Source organism: Solanum tuberosum, unplaced genomic scaffold (assembly GCF_000226075.1).
Source record: "Solanum tuberosum cultivar DM 1-3 516 R44 unplaced genomic scaffold, SolTub_3.0 scf00538, whole genome shotgun sequence".
Taxonomy (NCBI): domain Eukaryota; kingdom Viridiplantae; phylum Streptophyta; class Magnoliopsida; order Solanales; family Solanaceae; genus Solanum; species Solanum tuberosum.
Window position 1 is genome coordinate 2648 of NW_006239455.1, and position 21012 is coordinate 23659.

The following is a 21012-nucleotide window of genomic DNA, read 5'->3' on the forward strand; positions in this document are numbered from 1 at the left end:
CATCAGACTCCACCCAGCCAGCAGTGCACTCCCAGCCCAGCTAGAAAGAGTGACCCTAGGGGGCACCCAACCAAACAGTCCACTCCCAGCCCAGCTAGAAAGAAAGGCCCAGGGACGATCGCCGAAATCACCGAGTCTACCCAGCCAGCGATACGCTCCCAACCCAGCTAGAAAGAACAACCCCGGGGTGATGGTATCTCTAATAGGATCCAATCCAACAACAGCCACTGTGGAATGTCGTCCACTCTAAGAAATCACCGAAAAGGCTCCAAGCCTATACTATCTCAATCTCACACCTTTAGTGATGCACTGAACCTTCGAGAACGCGTTGGAACCGCGGAAATAGACGAAGAAGATACAGAAGTGCAGCAAGCAGCGATAGTACCTAATCTAAAGCTCGAACTATCAAACTCAAGTCTGATACTCCAGTCTACAGGGAGCTAAGTCATCTGAACTACGTCAGCAGAAAGTCAAGGCTATCCAGCCCATACGAGTCATAAGTTTAAGGCAATGCTAGCCTAACCTAGAATAAGGACATCATGCTTACGGTTAAGGATGAACAAAGCATACAACACATACCATACAAACATACAATAGCATTTAGCACATAAGCATACAACTCTACTAAACCGGTTAACATGGTACTACACCCGAATTATGGCCAATCGATCCTAACATAAGGTATCTAATCAAAGTAAAGTAGGAAACTGGTACCCACCCCTAATTCACTCCAATTGACATGTTTTTCACGATTAAGCTCAACATAATAGAAAAGAAGCCATAGCCTACCTTAAGGCCGACAGTTCGCGCTCTAAATCACTTTGTCAGAGCTTTTCCTTCCCGAACGACCTTTGAACGTTGTCACTCTATTAAATATAGGATCACAACATTAGGATAGTTGTTTAGACACCAAAATCACAGCAAAACAGAGACGGGTCAATTTTGGAGTCAAAACGGGAATCGTGGGACCCGCACCGAACAGTTCGAATTTCACTCCGTCAAGAGACCCTAAACAGTACCCCTAACTTGTGTTCCAAAATGGCACACAATTCGTGGCTCAAAACGCAGCAAAACCCAACATGCAAGGAAAATCACATTTTAATCAACTTAAAAGAAAATATGTAGCAGTCTAAACTTGAAATTTACGAGAGTCGAAAGGTGCCCAGCATTCCTTGAACACTCTACGACGTATCCACGATAATTCCCAATACGTGGGACTTCGAATCACCCAAAGCCAAGCTAAAATGAGTGAGATATGACTAAAACAAGAATGTCAAAAACAAAAGCTCAAAAAATACCATCGAAAATACGAAGCTCCCGCACTCCGAATCTCTTAATTCGGTTGAGAGATGAGAGAGTTATAAGGTTTTTAAGTTTGGAAAAGGGTTGTTGATTTTTCTGCATTTTTTTTCGAAAACTTAAAAACTTCGACAGGGTGCTTCGAACTCGTTCGGAACCCCGTGCACGCAAACGAGATATGCAACCATACCAAATTTGATATTCCTGACTCAATGGCACAGTAAAAATTTCCATACGAGGTCATCTTGACAAAAAGAGAGTCCCACACCCAACCGTCATTTTAAGTCAAAAACCACAAAAGAGCTCGGAAAAATATCAAAAACCTCAGACACAAAAAAAGGGTCAATATCGACCAAACTCGACATTCCAGAGCTAACTGCGCTGACGGAATTCTCATTCGAGCGCGTTTACTTAGAATGTTGACTAAAGTCAAACTTAGGTTTAAACTAAAGTTAAAACACTTAATCGCACCGACACACACTGAAAACCTTGGAAGTCATGTCGATCATGCTACTAGCCTAGAATGACCCTTTCGGAGCTGATGGAATAGTCAGAATTGGATTCCGATGTCATATTCTTGAACTTTTGATCGAAAATGATCGTTCAAGGTTCATAAGCTCCAAAACACAAAAACTCGCACCAAGACCAAACGAACGACCAGGTGACCGAACTGTCAGTCCCAGCAAGTTATAAATGACTTGGGGTCGCTATAGGAACGCTCTAAACGACACACAGAAGGCAAGACACAGAAATAACCATGAGGGCCATTACAATATCCACTACTAAAAAGGACTTTCGTCCACGAAAGAAAGGATCAAGAAGTACCTGAAGGCTCAAACAAGCTGGGAAACTTCTCTCGCATCTCCTGCTCGGTCTCCCAGGTAGCCTCCTCGACTGGACGATGCCTCCAACGAACCTTAACAACAGGAATGGCTGTCGAGCGCAATCTCCTCACATCTCTGGCTAGAATGGCAACTGGCTCCTCTACAAATGTCAAACGATCATCCAACTCGACTGCATCATACTGGAGCACATGGGACTCATCAGGAACATATCGCCGCAGCATCGAAACATGAAACACTGGGCGGATGGCTGAAAATACTGGAGGTAGGGCCAACTCATAAGCAACCTCTCCAACTGTCCGAAGTATCTCAAAAGGCCCAATGTACCTGGGGCTAAGCTTGCCCCGCCTCCCAAACCCTATCACGCCCTTCATGGGCGACACACGGAGGAATACCCGGTCACCAACAGAGAATCTCAAAGGTCGATGCCTCTGATCCGCATAACTCTGGTGCCTACTCTGAGCCGTCCTGAGCCTATCCTGAATCACCCTCACCTGATCCAGGGCCTCCTGAGCAAAATACAGAAATGACTAGAAGGGTCATTACAATATCCACTACTAAAAGGGACTTTCGTCCTTGAAAGTAAGGGTCAAGAAGTACCTGAAGGCTCAAACAAGCTACGAAACTGCTCTCGCATATCTTGCTCGGTCTCCCAGGTAGCTTTCTCGACTGGACGATCCCTCCAATGGACGTTAACAACAGGAATGGCTCTCGAGCGCAATCTCCTCACATCTCTGGCAAAAATAGCAACTGGCTACTCTACAAATGTCAAACGGTCATCCAACTCAACTGCATCATACTGGAGCATATGGGACTCATCAGGAACATACCAGCACAACATCGAGACATGGAAAATCGGGTGGATGGCTAAAAATACTGGAGGTAGGGCCAACTCATAAGCAACCTCCCCAACTGTCCGGAGTATCTCAAAAGGCCCAATGTACCTGGGGCTAAGCTTGCCCCGCCTCCCAAACCTCATCACGCCCTTCATGGGCGACACACGGAGGAATACCCGATCACTAATAGAGAATCTCAAAGGTCGACGCCTTCGATCCGCATAACTCTGGTGCCTACTCTGAGCCGTCCTGAGTCTATCCTGAATCACTCTCACCTGGTCCAAAGCCTCCTGAATCAAATCTGTACCCTGCGGCCTAGGCTCTGTAGACTCAAACCAGCCCACCGGAGAGCGACAACGCCTACCATACAAGGCCTCGAACAAGGCCATCTGAATGCTAGAATGGTAGATGTTGTTATACGCAAACTCCGCCAAAGGCAAGAAGTGGTCCCAATGACTACCAAACTCCAAAACACAAGCCTACATCATGTCCTCAAGGACCTGAATAATATGGTCTGACTAACCATCAGTCTGCGGGTGGAAAGTTGTGCTAAGGTCAACTCGGGTGCCCAATTCATCCTGAAAGGTCCTCCAAAAGCTAGATGTGAATTGAGAACCCCGATATGATATAATAGAAATTGGCATCCCATGAAGTCGAACCACCTCCCGAATGTAGATACGAGCCAACCTCTCAGCACTAAATGAAGACTGAACAAGAAGGAAATGTGTTGACTTGGTCAATCGATCAACGAAGACCCAAATGCTATCAACACCTCTAGAAGTCCGCGGTAGGCCAGCCACAAAATCTATAGTAATGCAATCCCACTTCCACTCCAGAATGGGTAATCTCTGAAACTCACCACCAGGCCTCAAATGATTGGCCTTTACCTGTTGGCAGCATAAGCAACGGAAAACAAAGTCAACAATATCTCTTCTCATGCCACTCCACCAGTAATGCTGCCTCAAATCACGATACATCTTCGTTGTTCCCGGATGGATAAAGTATCTAGACTCATGGCCCTCAGAAAGTATCAACTGTATCAAATCCCCAACTCTTGGAACATAGATGCGGCCGGCGAATCTCAACACTCCATCAGGATCTAAGGTAGCCTGACCACCATCACCCGCTAACACTCGATCTCTAAGGGACACCAATGCCTCATCCTCAAATTGACAACCACAGATCCTATCAAGCAAAGAAGATTGAACTCCCATATAGGCCAAGACGCGTCTAGAATCTGAGATATCCAACCGAACCATGCTATTGGCTAAGAATTGAATGTCCAAAGCCAATAATCGCTCCTCAACATATAAGAAGGCTAGACTACCCATACTCACCGCCTTCCGGCTCAAGGCATCTACTACCACATTCGGCTTACCCGGATGATAGAGAATAGAGAAGTCGTAGTCCTTTAGGAGCTCAATCCAACGACGCTGCCTCGAATTAAGGTCCATCTAGCTCATGATGTACTAAAGACTCCTATGATCGGTATAGATCTCACATCAAACTCCATACAAGTAGTGCCTCCAAATCTTAAGCGCAAAAACTACCGCCGCCAACTCCAAGTCATGGGTGGGGTAATTGCGCTCATGGATCTTAAGCTGCCTCGACGCATAAGCAATAACCCAGACCTACTGTATCAATACACAACACAAACCAACGTCGGATGCGTCACAAAAAACCGTGAAGCCATCGCTCTCAACTGGAAGAGTCAATATAGGAGCGGTGGTCAATAACTCATTGAGCCTCAAAAAGCTCGCCTCACACTCCTCTGACCAAACAAAGGGAACATCAACACGAGTCAATCGGGTCAGAGGTGCTGCCAAGCTAGAAAAACCCTCCACAAACTGTCTGTAGTAGCCTGCTAGTCCGACGAAGCTTCGAATCTCAGTAACTGAGGTGGGCCTAGCCCAATCACAAATAGCCTCAATCTTCGCCGAATCTACCATAATGCCCTCCTTGGACACAACATGCCCCAAGAACGCTACAGAGTCTAACCAAAACTGACACTTTGAGAACTTGGCATAAAGTTGTTGATCTCTCAAAGTCTGGAGCACAACTCTCAAATGCTGCTCATGATCACCCTTACTCCGCGAGTATATCAAAATGTCATCAATGAAGACTATGACGAAGGAATCAAGATAAGGCCTGAACACGTGCATCATCAAGTCCATAAAGGCAACATGGGGCATTAGTCAACCCAAATGACATCACCAAGAACTCATAATGGCCATACCGGGTCATAAATGCAGTCTTAGGGATGTCCGCTGCCCTAATCCTCAATTGGTGGTAACCAGACCTCAAATCAATCTTAGAGAACACTAAAGCTCCATGTAGCTGGTCAAATAGGTCATCAATCCTAGGTAGAGGATATCGATTCTTCACTGTCACCTTATTCAACTGCCTATAGTCAATGCACATGCGCATCGTACCATCCTTTTTCTTAACGAAAAGAACGGGAGCGCCCCAAGGTGATACACTAGGTCTGATAAATCCCTTACCCAAGAGATCCTGAAGCTGAACACTGAGCTCATTAAGCTCTGCAGGAGCCATCCGATATGGCGAAATAGAAATAGTCTGAGTACCAGGCTCAAGCTCAATCGAAAAATCAATATCACGCTCTGGGTAGGCCAGGTAGGTCGACAGGAAACACATCTAAGAAGTCACGAACAACGGGAACTGACTCAACTGGAGGGACCTCCTTATTCACAGCACGCACATAGACCAAATATGATAAGCATATGCTAGTCACTAGCCTCCTAGCTCGAATAAAAGAGATAACCCCAACTGGTGTGCTACCACGAGATCCCTGCCACACCACCGGAGGAATACCAGGAATGGCTAAGGTAACGGTATTAGAGAAGCAATCTAAAACAGCGTAATAAGGGGATAACTAGTCCATGCCCAGAATCACATCGAAATCAACCATGTCAAGCAATATAAGGTCAGCCCGGGTGTCACTCCCCTCGATAGTAACTAAGCAAGATCGAAATACCTGATCAACTACTAAAGAATCACTCACGGGGGTCGACACACGCAATGGCGCTACCAGAGGCTCAGAAATCATACTCAAGCGAGAGGCATAGTAAACAGAAACATACGAAAAAGTAGAGCCCGGATCGATTAAAGCCAAGGCGAGCTGCTGGCATAAAAGTGAGACCGATGAACCTGGCTCTAATACCAACTTGTCACGACCCGATTTCTTGAGTCATGATGGCACCTACTATATCGTACCAGTAGGTAAGCCAACCCATATCCAAGAACATCAAGTAATGAGCGTAAGGGTACAGACTAGCGAAAACAATAATCTAAACAAGGACAACAAGGCGGAAACAAACCAAAAAAAATATATACAGAAATCCCTCCCAGAACCTGGAAGTCACTAGTACAGAGCTATCTAATAAAGAGTACAAGTCCCAAAAGTGGACCACACAAAGCGTGTCTCAAAAGCAACAAGACTAGCTAAACGAAAATAAGGAGACGGAACAAACCCAAAACACCAAGTGCTCGCCCTCGTCTCCGAGTCATAGCTGCAAAAGTAGGCTGGAACTAATCACCGCTAGTAACTGGTATTGGGACCTGCATCACGAAATAGATGTAGAATGTAGCATGAGTACTAAAACAACAGGTACTCAATAGGCATCAAAGGCCGATTGAGCAAAAAGGATAAAAACAATAAGAAAGGATAGAATCTAGACACAGACAGATCAAAGTGGATATGAAAAGAAAGCATACGAGCATACCAGAAATAAACTAAGTACAACTAAATTAAACCTAACTGGACCCCCAAAAGCCCAGAAGGTACACTCATGCACAAGTTCAAATAAAACCTGAACGAATCCTCATAAGCCCGATAGGTACACAGAATAGCTAAGTCTATTGAGAAAGAAGAAACTGGGCTCCCAGCCCAAAGTAACCAAGATAATCCATCAGACTCCACCCAGCCAGTAGTGCACTCCCAGCCCAGCTAGAAAGAGTGACCCTAGGGGGCACCCAACCAAACAGTCTACTCCCATCCTAGCTAGAAAGAGGGACCCGTGAGTGAGGTAGATATCGCGAGTCGTCCTACCATGCAGTCAGCTCCCAGCCCAGCTAGAAAGAGCGACCCGGGGACACCCAGTCATCAGCACACTCCAAGCCCAGCTAGAAAGAGAGGCCCGGGGACGATCGCCAAAATCACTGAGTCTACCCAGCCAGCGATACGCTCCCAGCCCAGCTAGAAAACGACCCCGGGGGAGATGGTATCTCCAATAGGATCCAATCCAACAACAGCCACTATGGAATGCCGTCCACTCTAACAAATCACCAAAAAGGCTCCAAGCTTATACTATCTCAATCTCACACCTTTAGTGATGCACTGAACCTTCGAGAACGCGTCGAAACCGCGGAAAGTAGGAAACTGGTACCCACCCCCAATTCACTCAAATCGACATGTTTTTACCCGATTAAGCTCAATATAATAGAAAGGAAGCCATAGCCTACCTTAAGGACGATCGCTCGCGCTCCAAATCACTTTGCCGGATATTTTCCTTCCCGAATGACCTTTAAACGATGTCACTCTATCAAATATAGGATCACAACGTTAGTACAGTCATTTAGACACCAAAATCACAACAATCAGAGATAGGTCAATTTAGGAGTCAAAATGGGAATCGTGGGACCCACAACGAACTGTTCGAATTTGACTCCGTCAAGAGACCCTAAACAGTACCCTGAACTTATGTTCCAAAATGGAACACAATTTGAGGCTCAAAATGCAGCAAAACCCAACATGCAAGGAAAATCACATTTTAATCAACTTAAAAGAAAACATGTAGCAGTCTAAACTCGGAATTTACGAGAATCGAAAGGTGCCCAGCACTCTTTGAACACTCTACAACGTAGCCACAATAATTCTCAACACGTGGGACTTCGAATCACCCAAAACCAAGCTAAAATGAGTGAGATATGACTAAAACAAGAATGCCAAAAACAAAAGCTCGGAAAACGGTTACAACAGTCAGGTTTATCGCTAAATTTACCTCGAACAATGCGCACCCGACAACTTCTGAATACTCTACAGTGAAGCCACCGAAAATACGAAGCTCCCGCACTTTGAATCGCTTAATTCAGTTGAGAGATAAGAGAGTTATAAGGTTTTTAAGTTTGGAAAAGGGTTGTTGATATTTCTACATTTTATAACAGATTTTTCTGCATTTTTTTTTTCGAAACCTTAAAAACTTCGACGGGGTGCTCTGAACTCCTTCGGAACCCCGTGCACGCAAATGAGATATGCAACCATACCAAATTCGATATTTCGGACTCAATGGCACAGTCAAAATTTTCATACGAGATCATCTTGAAAAAAAGTGGGTCCCACACCCAACCGCCATTTTAAGTCAAAAAACCACTAAAGGGCTCGGAAAAATATTGAAAACCTCGGGACACAAAAGAAGGGTCAATCTAGACCAAACTCGACATTCTGGAGCTAACCGCGCTGACGAAATTCTCATATGAGCATGTTTACTCAGAATGTTGACTAAAGTCAAACTTAGGCTTAAACTTAAAGTTAAAATGCCTAATCGCACCGACTCACACTGAAAACCTCGGAAGTCATGCCGACCATGCTACTAGCTTAAAATGACCCTTCCGGAGCTGATGAAATCGTCAGAATTGGATTCCGATGTCATCTTCTTGAACTTTTGATTGAAAATGATCGTTCAAGGTTCATAAGCTCCAAAAACACTAAAACTCGCACAATAACCAAACGAACGACCAGGCGACCAAATTATCACTCCCAGCAAGTCATAAATGACTTGGGGTCGCTACAGGAACTCTCTAAACGACACACAGAAGGCAAAGCACATAAATGACTAGGAGGGTCGTTGCAACAAATTATTAGTTTCATTCCTGAATTATTGATTAAGTGAACTTAAATACACTCCGATCTTATAATAGGAGTGAAATACACTCTAAATTTTTGTCAAGTTTAGAAATGTTTCCAACACTTATCTCAACTTTTTATTAAAAGTCACATGCTCCTAATAGAGTTTGATACCACTTGCTATGTCATATTGTATAGTAAAGTAGATGTGTGTTTTTAAAGCTGCTAATAATTGAGAGACGAAATTAATAATTTATATCATTTTAGGAGGTGTTGAGGGACCCACCCAAGTATTGCATTTCTGGCAGTTGTTTCCCCACATATTTGTAATCAAGAAGATGATAAGCTGTTAAACTGAAAGACAAAAGGGGAAAAAAAGAGTAGAGAAATTTTAAAAAGATGGCTAGTCTGGGCATGTACTCCTGGACTACAGGAATCAAGAAAAGGGTATTTGTAAGAGTTGCTAATTTAGCAAAAGAGAATGAAAAGAGAGTAGAAATAGCAGAGAAAGTGAAAAATTCAAAAGTAGTAATACTTGGTGGAACTGGAAGAGTTGGTGGTTCTACTGCTATTGCTCTTTCTAAGCTCTGTCCTGACCTTAACATTGTTATTGCTGGTCGAAATAGGTAATAAACCCTTTTTCAGTTTTTGGGTAACTCAGAATATCATTATTGGGATGAAATTTGGATAAAGATAGAGTTTTTTTCTTGATTTGAAGATGTTTTTTTGGTCCACATTTCTATCTTTCTATGTCCTGCAATTTGGGTACTTTCTATTTGGTCATTTTCGTGTAGTTTGATTGTAGTATTATTTTGTTGTAGTGCTGTTTTGCTACTATGTAGTGTTTTTTGTTACTATCCGTTGTATCTTGTACTTCCATTACGGCCTTTTCTAGACTGTTTTTGTCTTGAGCCGAGGGTCTATTGAAACAGTGTCTCTACCTTGCCTCTGAGGTAGATGTAAGGTTTGCGTACAGTCTACCCTTCCCAGACCCCACTTTGTGTGGGACTACACGGGGTATGTTGTTGTTGTTGTTGTTGTTGTTTTGTTTTCCCACATTGGGTATGTTGTTGTTTTGTTTGGTCATTTTCAATAGAAAATGCTTTTCTTGGAAAATACTTTCTAATGTTTGGTTGAGAGTGTAAGATATTTTTTTAAACAAATATGTGTTTATTAGTAAATTGGATATTGTTAAGATGAAATTTTTGAGTACTAAAGATTAATAATGACGTCTAAGTGGTAGGTGGAATGTGTAATATGACACAAGGATATAAGGGCCTTCTCCACCTAATGAGTGTAAATCAGCTGAAAATGAGTTTTTGTTCACAAGTTTGATTTTCATATTTTGGCATTTGAAAATATGAAAGAAAGCTTATTAAAATAAGAAATGTTATCAATTGGTTGAGTTTCACAGACCAGAATTATTTATTTGTAAAGAGTTGGCTACTTGGTAGAGACAAAAATGGTAAAACTTGAAATTGCTTAGTTTCAACATCTAAAAGTGTCTAGTTTTAACTAACTCAGACTAACATAAGTTTTTCTTCCCCAACATCTAAAAGGCATAAGTTGGACTCGGTACATAACATTGCCATTCTTATAAAGTTAGCAAACCTCATTACAAAAATGATGACGGATTTGATGTTCTTTGTCTTATAATCCTTGGTGACAATTTATCTGATTTTGATGCTTGTTGTCATGTCTTTTACTTGGATTTGTTGCACGAGGATCCATTGGAGGGCAAGTCTGGTGCCAGCAGCCGCGGTAATTCCAGCTCCAATAGCGTATATTTAAGTTGTTGCAGTTAAAAAGCTCGTAGTTGGACTTTGGGATAGGCTGGCCGGTCCGCCCTAGGTGTGCACCGGTCGTCTTGTCCCTTCTGTCGGCGATGCGCTGTTGTTGGTTTGTTGTCATGAAGCTAGATTAACACTTCCAACAAAAGATAAATTAGAATGAAAGTAATGCAAATGGAAAAGAGGAACAAGTAAAAAGGATGTCAAAATAGTTTTTACCTAGATTATTGAAGGCTTTCTTGACCAACCACTGCAAAGGCTCAAAGCTATAAGGATTCATTATGTTAAAGAAATTGTTAGACTGTTAATCAAGAAAGTTAAGTGCTGATTTCGGAAGTTCCTTTTTTTACCATGTAAAACTGAGGAGAATCTTTGAAGGAAGAGTATCTAAGGTAAATCTCGCGTAAGACTTCTTTTTGTTAATGAAAAAGTACCTGGCGGATTATCACTAATTTTGGTATGATATGGTGCTAATAATTGTATGATTTTGGAAAAGTGATATCCAAAAAATGAAGGTATAAAGAGGAAAATGAACCCCCATTGAGAGGTTGAGTTTGTGAATCCAAAGAGTTTTATGCACAAATTCAGTTGTGTAACATGGCCTATGTTACTCGGACTCTTCGAAAATGTCGACGGGTGCTACTCGAATCCTCCAAAAATAGTGTATTTTTGAAGGATTCGACACTGGTGCGGCAACCTTTTTGGAGAGTCAACGTGGCCACATCCAAATATCATGGTATAACATGTCCACATCCAAACAATTAATTAATCCTTTGAGAGATAAATTGTAGATTAATTATTTGATTGTCTCGAGTGCTATGACATTCCCACTCAATTCAAGAACTTTCCCACCCAAGGCATATTAGCCAATTTTGTCTGTGTGTTTCATCCGAACTCACAGTTAAATTGATCTCTTGGTTTATCTCATTTTCTATATGACTTTCTAGGTTTTCGACATTTCGTTCTAAATTTATTGTGTAACTTTGGACTTCTTGAATAAAGAAAAACTATTGTGTATCATATTATCTATTACAGGGAGAAAGGGGCTTCCATGGTGTCAAAACTAGGAAAGAATGCAGAATTCGCTGAAGTAAATATAGACGACAGAGAAGCGTTAGAAGCCAATTTGACAGGTCTACCATATCCTTCCCTTTTTCATACTTTGAACTTACGAGCACTTTATCAAATGCAGCTGTCTATTGCAAGTTATAGTATTGATGAGTATGGATTATCAATTAGCAACATTATCCTGTAATGTATGTGTTATTTATTATATCGGTTTTCCTTAATGGGAATAACCTATATTTTAGTCATTGGTCCTTTCTCTCTGCACTTAATCCCATTCCTGCTGCCACATAGCAGGAATCAGTAAACTGATATCCTTTGCATTAAACTGTTTATTTGGACTATCAATTAAGGAATTTATGTTGTATGACTCTAGACGAAGTGGCGTAATTTCACTTTGTACTCTTCTAAAAGTTAAACTAGCATAAATGCAGTTACTGTATTGTTTTAGTAGGAAGCCAAATTTCCTGTTTGACGAACATGTTAGAAAATATGATTGTTATACATGAGTACTACACTTACTTTTGGATACTTGTAAGTAAATTAAGACAAGTTGATATACTACAGCTTCCCGGGTGATCAGCATAGACATGGAAAGCAGTTAAGGCATTGCATAATTGACACTAGGCTAAGGAAAAAGGTTTATCATTTCCTTTTCATGCTGTTAACATATAAAGCGAAATTGCAGCCTAACAGAAACATCCGTCGCTATTGCTTTACCTAGATCTGATTCTCACCAACTCCCTTTAACTGAGGGAAAATAAAAGGCAACACAAAGACAAGTGAACAATAAAACAAAACTATAGTCATTTTTCCATTGTCTGTTTAATTGTTAATATTTTCACCATTATGTCTAGCTGTTTTTCATACTTTGAGAAGGTACAACAGGAAATTCTCACGCACAAATGATTCTATTGTTTTTTTGCATGTTATTGTTTATGATGCATGCCACTTCTCTTCCTACTTACGAAATATCACATTATGTCTTCATAGTCCAAATATTGGCTGAAATGCTGGGAATCTAATTATTTATTAAAAAAAGAAACCTCAGTCATACTAGAATCTTGATGTACAGACATTACCCTTCTGCTAACAGTCTAGCAATATTTATTTAACTGTCTAACGATTTTGTAGATGCGGACATTGTGGTTCATGCTGCTGGGCCATTCCAACAGTCAGAAAACTGTAAAGTACTAGAAGCTGCCATTGGGACCAAGGTGAGAGAAAGGTAATCAGCTAGCATAACTTCCAAGTTTAACTTTCTTAAAAGAATGACTACAGAATTAAGAAACTCTTCCTCTCATTGAAGTGATCATTGAAACGTTTAAGTCGTGTCATCCAACAGACAGCCTATCTTGATATTTGTGATGACACAAGCTATGCAACACGAGCAAAGTCCTATATGAATAAAGCACTGGAAGCCAATATTCCTGCCATAACTACTGGTGGAATCTACCCAGGAGTGAGCAACGGTACTATAAGACTTATGTTATAATTATTTGTTCATTTAACAAAGGAAATTTCTGCTTAAGTTCTGCCTTTTCTCATCTTCGATATTTTTCATCAAAGCTTTACTGTTATGTATACTGTAATTAGAGCGTGGGTGACACTCAAAGTTTTTTAGCTCTCACTTTTTCATTGAAGAAATTCTAGCTTTAGCTATTCTTATCTAAAGAGGTAGATTTTGTTTCTTTCTTATCTACTTTACTATTGATAAGCAGAAAAATGGTAGCTTCTTCATATAGTTCTAGTGTAAAGTCGATTAAATTGGATTTGAACCCAAATGATATTGATCTCTCAAATAGAGTTCAATTATCTAGAAGTGGTTCGAATAACTTTTAAGCTAGAATATGAAGAAGAAGTTGTTTGGCTTCAAAGCTCCACAACCTGGCTTGATTTTCAGATGCATATGTTCTGATGTATACACATATCTAGATTGTGTGGACTACTTGGTGATTTTACGATGTGATTAAGAACTTGAAACATTACATGTGTGGAATTTTAAAATTTTCTTATGTTTGAGCCAAGTTCAATCATTTGAGTTGTTGTCACTCTAGGTCTAGGATCAAGCATAAAATTAGAGTTTGAATAGCTCGTTCTTGAGTTCTATTACTTGGTAACCAGAGTCTAGTCGAGCCAACGGCCTTGGGTTTTGGCTCCGTTAGATCCATTGCAGCCATAGAGGAGGTAATTTCCTCTTGTAAAACATAGAAGATTTATCGTATAGTCTATTCCTTAATTATCATGGACTTGAGCAAGAAATACTTCTATCTCATGGTCATTATTTTGTTAATTAATTAATCAAATACTCTACCTGATTACTTTCCCTTGACAAGATGACACTATTGTAGCTTCAATTGGTTGCTGCATTGCATTTTCCTTCTTTAGGATTGTAAATGTGACTGCTCTATCAAGTGAACTCAAACATTATTTTTCTACTAATATGACAGTGATGGCAGCAGAGCTTGTTCGCACTGCAAAACTTGAAAGCGAGGGTGAATTAGAGAGGCTTAGGTGACAATTTCCTGCTTTGTTTTTGGCCTTATTAATTCATTTTACCACATTGTCAGGTGTTGGTCAGATATTTGAATGAACATTAAGTCATTCAAAGAATACCTTATCTTTCCTATTAATTCTTTCAAGGGTTTATATTTTGTGCATTGACCGTGTAAAGAACTTTTACACAATTAGTTTTAGTTGCCTACAACAAGTAACTTTCGATATCAAGCCCTACATGGTAACCTGGAAATAAAAGAATAAGCTGCTATAAGTAATTAATATGCACTTATACTATAAAATTTGTTTATAATGTCAGTGTATATAATTAAAAGCTCTTTTTTCCCATAAAGAGTTACTTTAGATGGCACTCTCTCTGTAACAATTAGTCAGGAGATCTTTCATTACTGGAATACTTCTTCATTTGCTGACTGTTCCCTTCTAGGGTAACTCAACCTTATATGTTAGCTCAAGTGGTGAGGATTACGTAAGATCATATAAGGAGACTAAATTCGATACACTTAATCGTGTGGAGTTCTAATAGGTCTATCTAATGGGTGACTACTCACTACTAAGTACTAACTGTGTAAACAATATTGGTTGACCTGAGATATCTTTCTAATATTAGGACAGGAATGCTTTTCAATGAGACAGCTTCATTTTGATGTTATCTATCAACTACAAACTAAGAAAATACTCAATCTTTTCGTTCCTGATACCTATGGTTTAAGCAACATCACCTATTGCCTTGAAAGATGATCAAGTAGCCTGGACTTTACTTTGCGTTGTAGGGAGTGTTCGGTGTTCAATTTTATTGTTGCTCTAAATTTCTGGAAAACAAGTTCCTTAAAAATGAAGAAAATGACTTCCCTAATGGTAGCAAGAAAATAAGTTCCACAAATGGCATTCCACATTGATTGTGCTCTCCCCACCCTCCAACTCACTTCATCTTCATCCAGCCCTGTAGTCCCCATTCCCACCACGTCCCAACCCCACCTTCCGTAGTATTTATCTAAGATTATATACAAATGCTTTTAGGATAGTATTTTTTGCTTACGTACCGAACACATGAAACTAGTAAGAAACCACTTATTTTCCTGAAAAAACTTTTTCCTTCCTACCGAACACATAAAAATAGTAATGTCAATACTTTTTCCTTATCGTCTTTTTCCTGATAAATCTTTTACAATTCTAACATGTTTAGATATTTATTTCAGATTCTACTACTACACTGCTGGCACTGGTGGTGCTGGACCTACTATTTTAGCTACTAGTTTTTTGCTTCTTGGAGAGGACGTAATTGCATATAATAAAGGTCAGCTTTTTAGATGGACTGGATTTTCCCCCCATCCTGACCCTCTTGTATTTATTGTGATCTCATCACTGAATTGAAACTATGTACCAGGAGAGAAAATCAAATTGACTCCTTATAGTGGGATGCTTAGTATTGACTTTGGAATGGGGATCGGCAAGAAGGATGTTTACCTTCTGTGAGTACTTGGAACAGTAAATTTGTTTCGAAGGATCTAGCCTTGAGCCCTATTTTCCTTTTATAATATGTGTGATCCTTTCATCCCTCGAGTTCTAATCTTTTGAAAATCTCATAATTTTCAGAAATCTTCCAGAGGTGAAAAGTGTGCATGAGGTCCTTGGAGTACCAACTGTTAGTGCTCGGTTTGGAACAGATCCATTCTTCTGGAACTGGGGAATGATTGCTATGAGAAATTTACTTCCTCAAGTTGGTCTCTCAACTTGATACTTAGATGCTTAAATCCCATATGGTGTGGAATCCTCTTTGTATATTTTTAAAAATCTTAAAATAAAACTCCACCTATGTGACTTCAACAAACTATATCTGGTCCCCAATCTGAATAAAGTCAGTCTACTAACGGATAGTGTAAAAAAGTCTCGACATGATAATTAGTCCTCTTAATACTGGACTTGTAAGAGCAGAATGGATACAAAAGATCTATGTAGCTCTTAAACAATTTTCGTTTTTTTTTCCAGTGTGTGCATAGATATTGTGAGAGAACAAATTAGGCTTGGAACATTCATTTTCATTTCCATTTTGTATTTTGATCTTGATGTGTCAGTAATCAGCTATAGTTTGTTGAAGTCATGGGGATCCCACATTCCAACTTTCAAAAGAATATGTCACTCGCTCAATAGGCATCATAATCATATGCTACAACTTCTGCAGGAATTTCTGAGGGATAGAAGCAAAGTACAACAGCTGGTTCAACTATTCGATCCAGTTGTTCGAGCCGTTGACGGAACAGCTGGAGAGGCAGTCTCAATGCGAGTGAGATGTCTTCTAATTATTTTTAATTTATTTAGTTTTATTTGTTGAATTGTGTGGCTACCTCATCTAAAAGCTTAAGCTATAAGAGAAGGTACAATTTTATTTATTTCACTATATATTCGATATGCTTTGACATTATCTCTGCTGAGAAAGCCTAAAATTCTGAAATCTTACTTGCAAACAGTAAGCTCACAAAGTTTTTTTGATCTTTTGTGAAACAGGTAGATTTAGAATGCTCAGATGGACACAACAGAATTGGCATATTTAGTCATAAAAGACTTTCTAAGTAAGTTGGTTAGCTTTTTCTGCTCCAGTCAATGTAAAATCTCTTAATTTCTCTTCATTTGTTGATTCTAAATTTTTGGTCAAGTTACACATTTGTTGAATGTTAGTTCCCTCATTTCTTTCTTGGGAAAATCTAAGCAAAAAGGTAATGCAAGTTTCTTCACATAAGGTTGTAAGCTATTTGTTTGTTTTTCAGATCAGTGGGAATTTCAACAGCTGCATTTGTCCTTGCTATTCTTGAGGGAAGCACAAAACCTGGTGTCTGGTTTCCCGAAGAGGTATGTATTGACGAACCAACTGCAAACATACCTGTGGATTATTGTTCCTGTCAACTTAACAAGTAAGGAAAATGACATTCGGCCTAACTTAACCTCAAAAACTAGACCATATAATAAGACAACACCCTATACCTTCAAACAATGTGAGACACATAACATACCCGCACACCCAGGACTGGTCATCCGGTGTGTGGACAATATAACATGGGGACCCAACATATATTAAGAAAAATGGACTTGGGGCTAACCTAATCTCAAAATATGTTCAAGAGGCTATGTTGTCCAGACTCTTCAAAAATGTCGAAGGGTGTGTGTTGAATTCGCCAAAAGTAGTGTACTTTTGGAGAATCTGACACGGGTACGACATTGAAAGTGAAGAGTTCGCGCAACTTAGTCATGAGGTGAAGATTACTCAAGATCAGGGGCGCATCCATAGCATAAGTTATGAGTTCAGTCGAATTCTATAGCTTTGGCCTATACCTCATATATGTATGTAGAAAATCACTAAATATATACAAATATTAAATTTTCAATCTAGTTATTAGCGCTTAGAGGGAATCTTAGTAGCTCAGTTGGTTGGTTACCTAAATTTTCACCTTCCTTGTCTTGTAATCTCCTCCCCATTTCCCTTCCGCTACCCCCAATTTGTTTTTTAAAAGAAAAGTGCTTGACTCTCGAAGTCATGTGCGGTAGCAAACTAGCAATATCAAACCAAATAGGACGAGTATTGGGGTCCTGAGCTGTCCTAGAATCTCCATTCCATAGAATCTAAATCTTGATTTGCCTCTGCCCAAAACCATGTAAGGAAACAACATACCTTCAACCTTATGTGGGACACCTAACCCAAAGACCAACTTTTGTTCTTACATTTTTTTGGGAAAATTATACAAAATGTCCATTGAATCAAAATTTCTTACCTAAAATATCCTAATTATCATTTATTACTATAAATGGTCATTCAGCCTTTATTCTTTCAAGTGAAGTGCATATGTTGCCTTCTTTAAAACTTTGTCAATTTTCCTTTCTTTCTTCCTTGTGTTTCCTCTATGCTGGCGGCTATTCGAACAGGTATGTTTCTCAACTATTACTCCTCTCCGACGTACCAAAATTGACACATAAATAAATATGCACTTAACTAAATTAATAATTTAATTCGACCTACCGCAAACGTGAATCGTTCGAGTGAATAATATATCAAAAGACTCGAAACATTGAGACTATATCATATCTAAAATTTGGGACTGCTTAGAGGAAATTTGAGTTGGTCAGGATTGAAAAAAAAACTTAGTCTGCAATGTAAATATTATATAAACATTGTATATGGATGTATATACATAGTTATACACCATATATACACTATCTTAGAATATCGATGCATTACATATACATACAACCAATTTCGTTGAAATATTTTTTTGTTACCTGAACAGTTATGTAAGAATACCTTTTTTTATTTAAACATTTCTTGGGCTTCCCTTGCAGCCAGAAGGAATCGCAGTTGAAGCAAGGGAAGTTCTTCTCCAAAGAGCTTCCGAGGGAACGATAAACTTCATACTAAACAAGTATGTATTTGTTATCATTTTCTCCTCCAATATGTTACTTAACTATATAATTTCAACTAAATACGTCTTTCTTCTTTGTAGGGCTCCATGGATGGTAGAAACAAATCCGAAAGAGCTCGGTTTTGGGATATATTCATAAATTCAATATAGAGATTTGACTGATCAAGTGAGTGTGCCAAGGTTTTATGATGGTTTATAATATGCACCTTTTGCATCTCATAAGTATAAAATCCTCAATATTTATTAGTTGCGTATCTTTCAAGTGACTTGATTGTGTAAACATATTTTACAATGTCCGTGCATAGAACTTAAGATTGTTTCCTTTTTCCTTTTCAGGCGTCGAGTGTGGAGCCAAAATGCACCCTCACCTTCTCTATATATTGGTGCAGTCTTTAAGATTTGAATGCGTACAGCTTGTTAGTTGTCAAGTTTTATAATACTTTGTCCTTCCATTTGAATAGACTTAACAAGTTTGTCAATAGCAGAGGTGAGTTCAGGATATTTGGTCTGAAATATTTACACCAATATACATATACTCTTATAGTATATATATATACTGATTTGGTATCAAGTTAAGCGAAATTATCAGCTTTAATAATATCAATACATATTGATTTAGTATCAGTTAAGCAAAAATTATCAGCGTTAATGATACCAATACAGTATATGATATTGATTTAGTATCAGCTAAGCGAAAATTATCAATCTTAATGAATGGGGTATAGGCTGTAATTATTTATGAGAGAATGAGTATTTCAGGAATTACTTTGACTTTGTAATTATTTTGGATTTTCTGATCCATATTAAGTGAGAAATAATACATTAGGTATGGAAAAAACATAAGTGCACGCTTCGATCACAGGAGTGAGAAAATAAGTTGATGAATGACAACATTAAACTAACAAATATTTATTTTACCTAAGATTCAAATAACAAAAAGATAAATTCTTGTAGAAACGAATATTAAGAACATTCCAACAAAAATTAAAAGATTTAGCACTATCACATATAGTAGGAACCTCTTTGGTGTGATAACAAACGTTCTTTCATTTTGATAAATTTTATTTACTACATTTTTAAATAGTAATCTTTGTTCTTTGATATATTGGCTTCTCAATTAGTGATCTTTAATGAAATAATCAAACATTAATTTATGTGAAAAAAATCTAAAATGTTTAATTTATTTATGACTCATTCTATTTTCGTGTTTTTAAGAAAATCTAAGATGTTCATTATTTTAGCATTTAACTCTCACACCTTCACAACTTACGCCATGATCTTTCTCCATAACTTTCATAGTTAATATCAATGTTTATGACAACACTTTGAATGTCTCTGTGTAACACGATAAATAGAGGCATGAAGGTTCACATTGATACACTTAAAAAATATTTGAACATACTTATTGAAAAAATAAGAAAGTTTTTCTCTCGTCTCACTACTTCTATTGCTTTCATTTTTACTATTTGTGTCATATTTTTGTTTTAATTTTACAATACGTTATCAACACTAAATTTTTATTTTTGTAAGTATTTTTCGAAGTTGAATTCCACATATTATTTGTTAAAGTGGTGTAACTAAAATTAGTCTAATTGTTGTGCATTCAACCGTGAAAAGGTGAGGTACAAATGCATTTTGTCCTATTATTAATATTGTCACTTCATGACCCTAACTTATTCTTAAGGCAATTTCATAGTGATGAGGTATTTAATTACATTATTGACTCTTTTTGTGCCTATAAACGTTAATTTAAGTCTTAATACATCACAATGATGATATAATAATAATTAAGGTAAAATAATATACTTGTGACAAAATCATGCCGCCCCATTGATTTTCTGTATTACATAGTGTGAATATAGTAGTGCATGATAGGTTTGAAAGAAACTAAAGTGGCTAAATGTATAAATATGGGGTGTAGAAGGACAAAATAATTATAGTCGTCATTGTGATAATTATAAACAGAAGAAAAATATGAATTTTCAAAATGATCCTTCAAAAGGAAGACAAATTTTGTCATCAATTTGGCATGAAAGGTATCCGACATGTGGTGATGGTGTAACCTAATTTAATAAGTTCTATAAATCCTCCATCAAAATAAAGAAATAAAAAGTGATGATGCACTTGACCTTTCAAAGGGATGTTGAGGTGTGTTATACAAATGTGATAAATATCAAAGAAAGATAATATGATTCTATTAAAAATTTACGAAGCACATACATGTGATCACAGTCTATTCCTTAAATAGAATGAGACTCGTGAAACATCGTGAATGCTCGTTCATTCTTGCAAATGAATATGTTAATTTGCGATAAAAGTTATGAATAAAGAACATAGTATTTATGTATGTTTGGATAAATGTTACAACTCACCTCTATGGGTGATTTGAGATTA

At 38.6% G+C, this 21012-nt stretch overlaps 2 protein-coding genes across 2 annotated transcripts; one reads left to right on the top strand and one right to left on the bottom strand.

Moving 5' to 3' along the window:
* Positions 1–296: 296 nt before the first annotated feature.
* Positions 297–3366, bottom strand: LOC107058517 (uncharacterized; the record flags this gene model as incomplete). The annotated part of the gene is made up of 4 exons (XM_015304323.1): positions 3154–3366; positions 2742–2810; positions 2125–2650; positions 297–430 (listed from the first exon to the last, which is right to left on the bottom strand). Coding segments are annotated over exons 1-4 (942 nt in total), but the record flags the coding sequence as incomplete, so codon positions are not given.
* A 5823-nt stretch (positions 3367–9189) lies between these two features.
* LOC102588446 (uncharacterized) lies at positions 9190–19185 on the top strand. The gene is made up of 14 exons (XM_006365124.2): positions 9190–9466; positions 11666–11763; positions 12830–12912; positions 13041–13167; positions 14146–14209; positions 15409–15506; positions 15597–15681; positions 15806–15929; positions 16392–16493; positions 16715–16779; positions 16975–17056; positions 18539–18618; positions 18700–18784; positions 18955–19185. The coding sequence occupies exons 1-13, from the start codon at positions 9240–9242 to the stop codon at positions 18755–18757; spliced, it is 1293 nt and encodes a 430-aa protein (XP_006365186.1). The 5' UTR covers positions 9190–9239; the 3' UTR covers positions 18758–18784; positions 18955–19185.
* The last annotated feature ends 1827 nt before the right edge of the window (positions 19186–21012 follow it).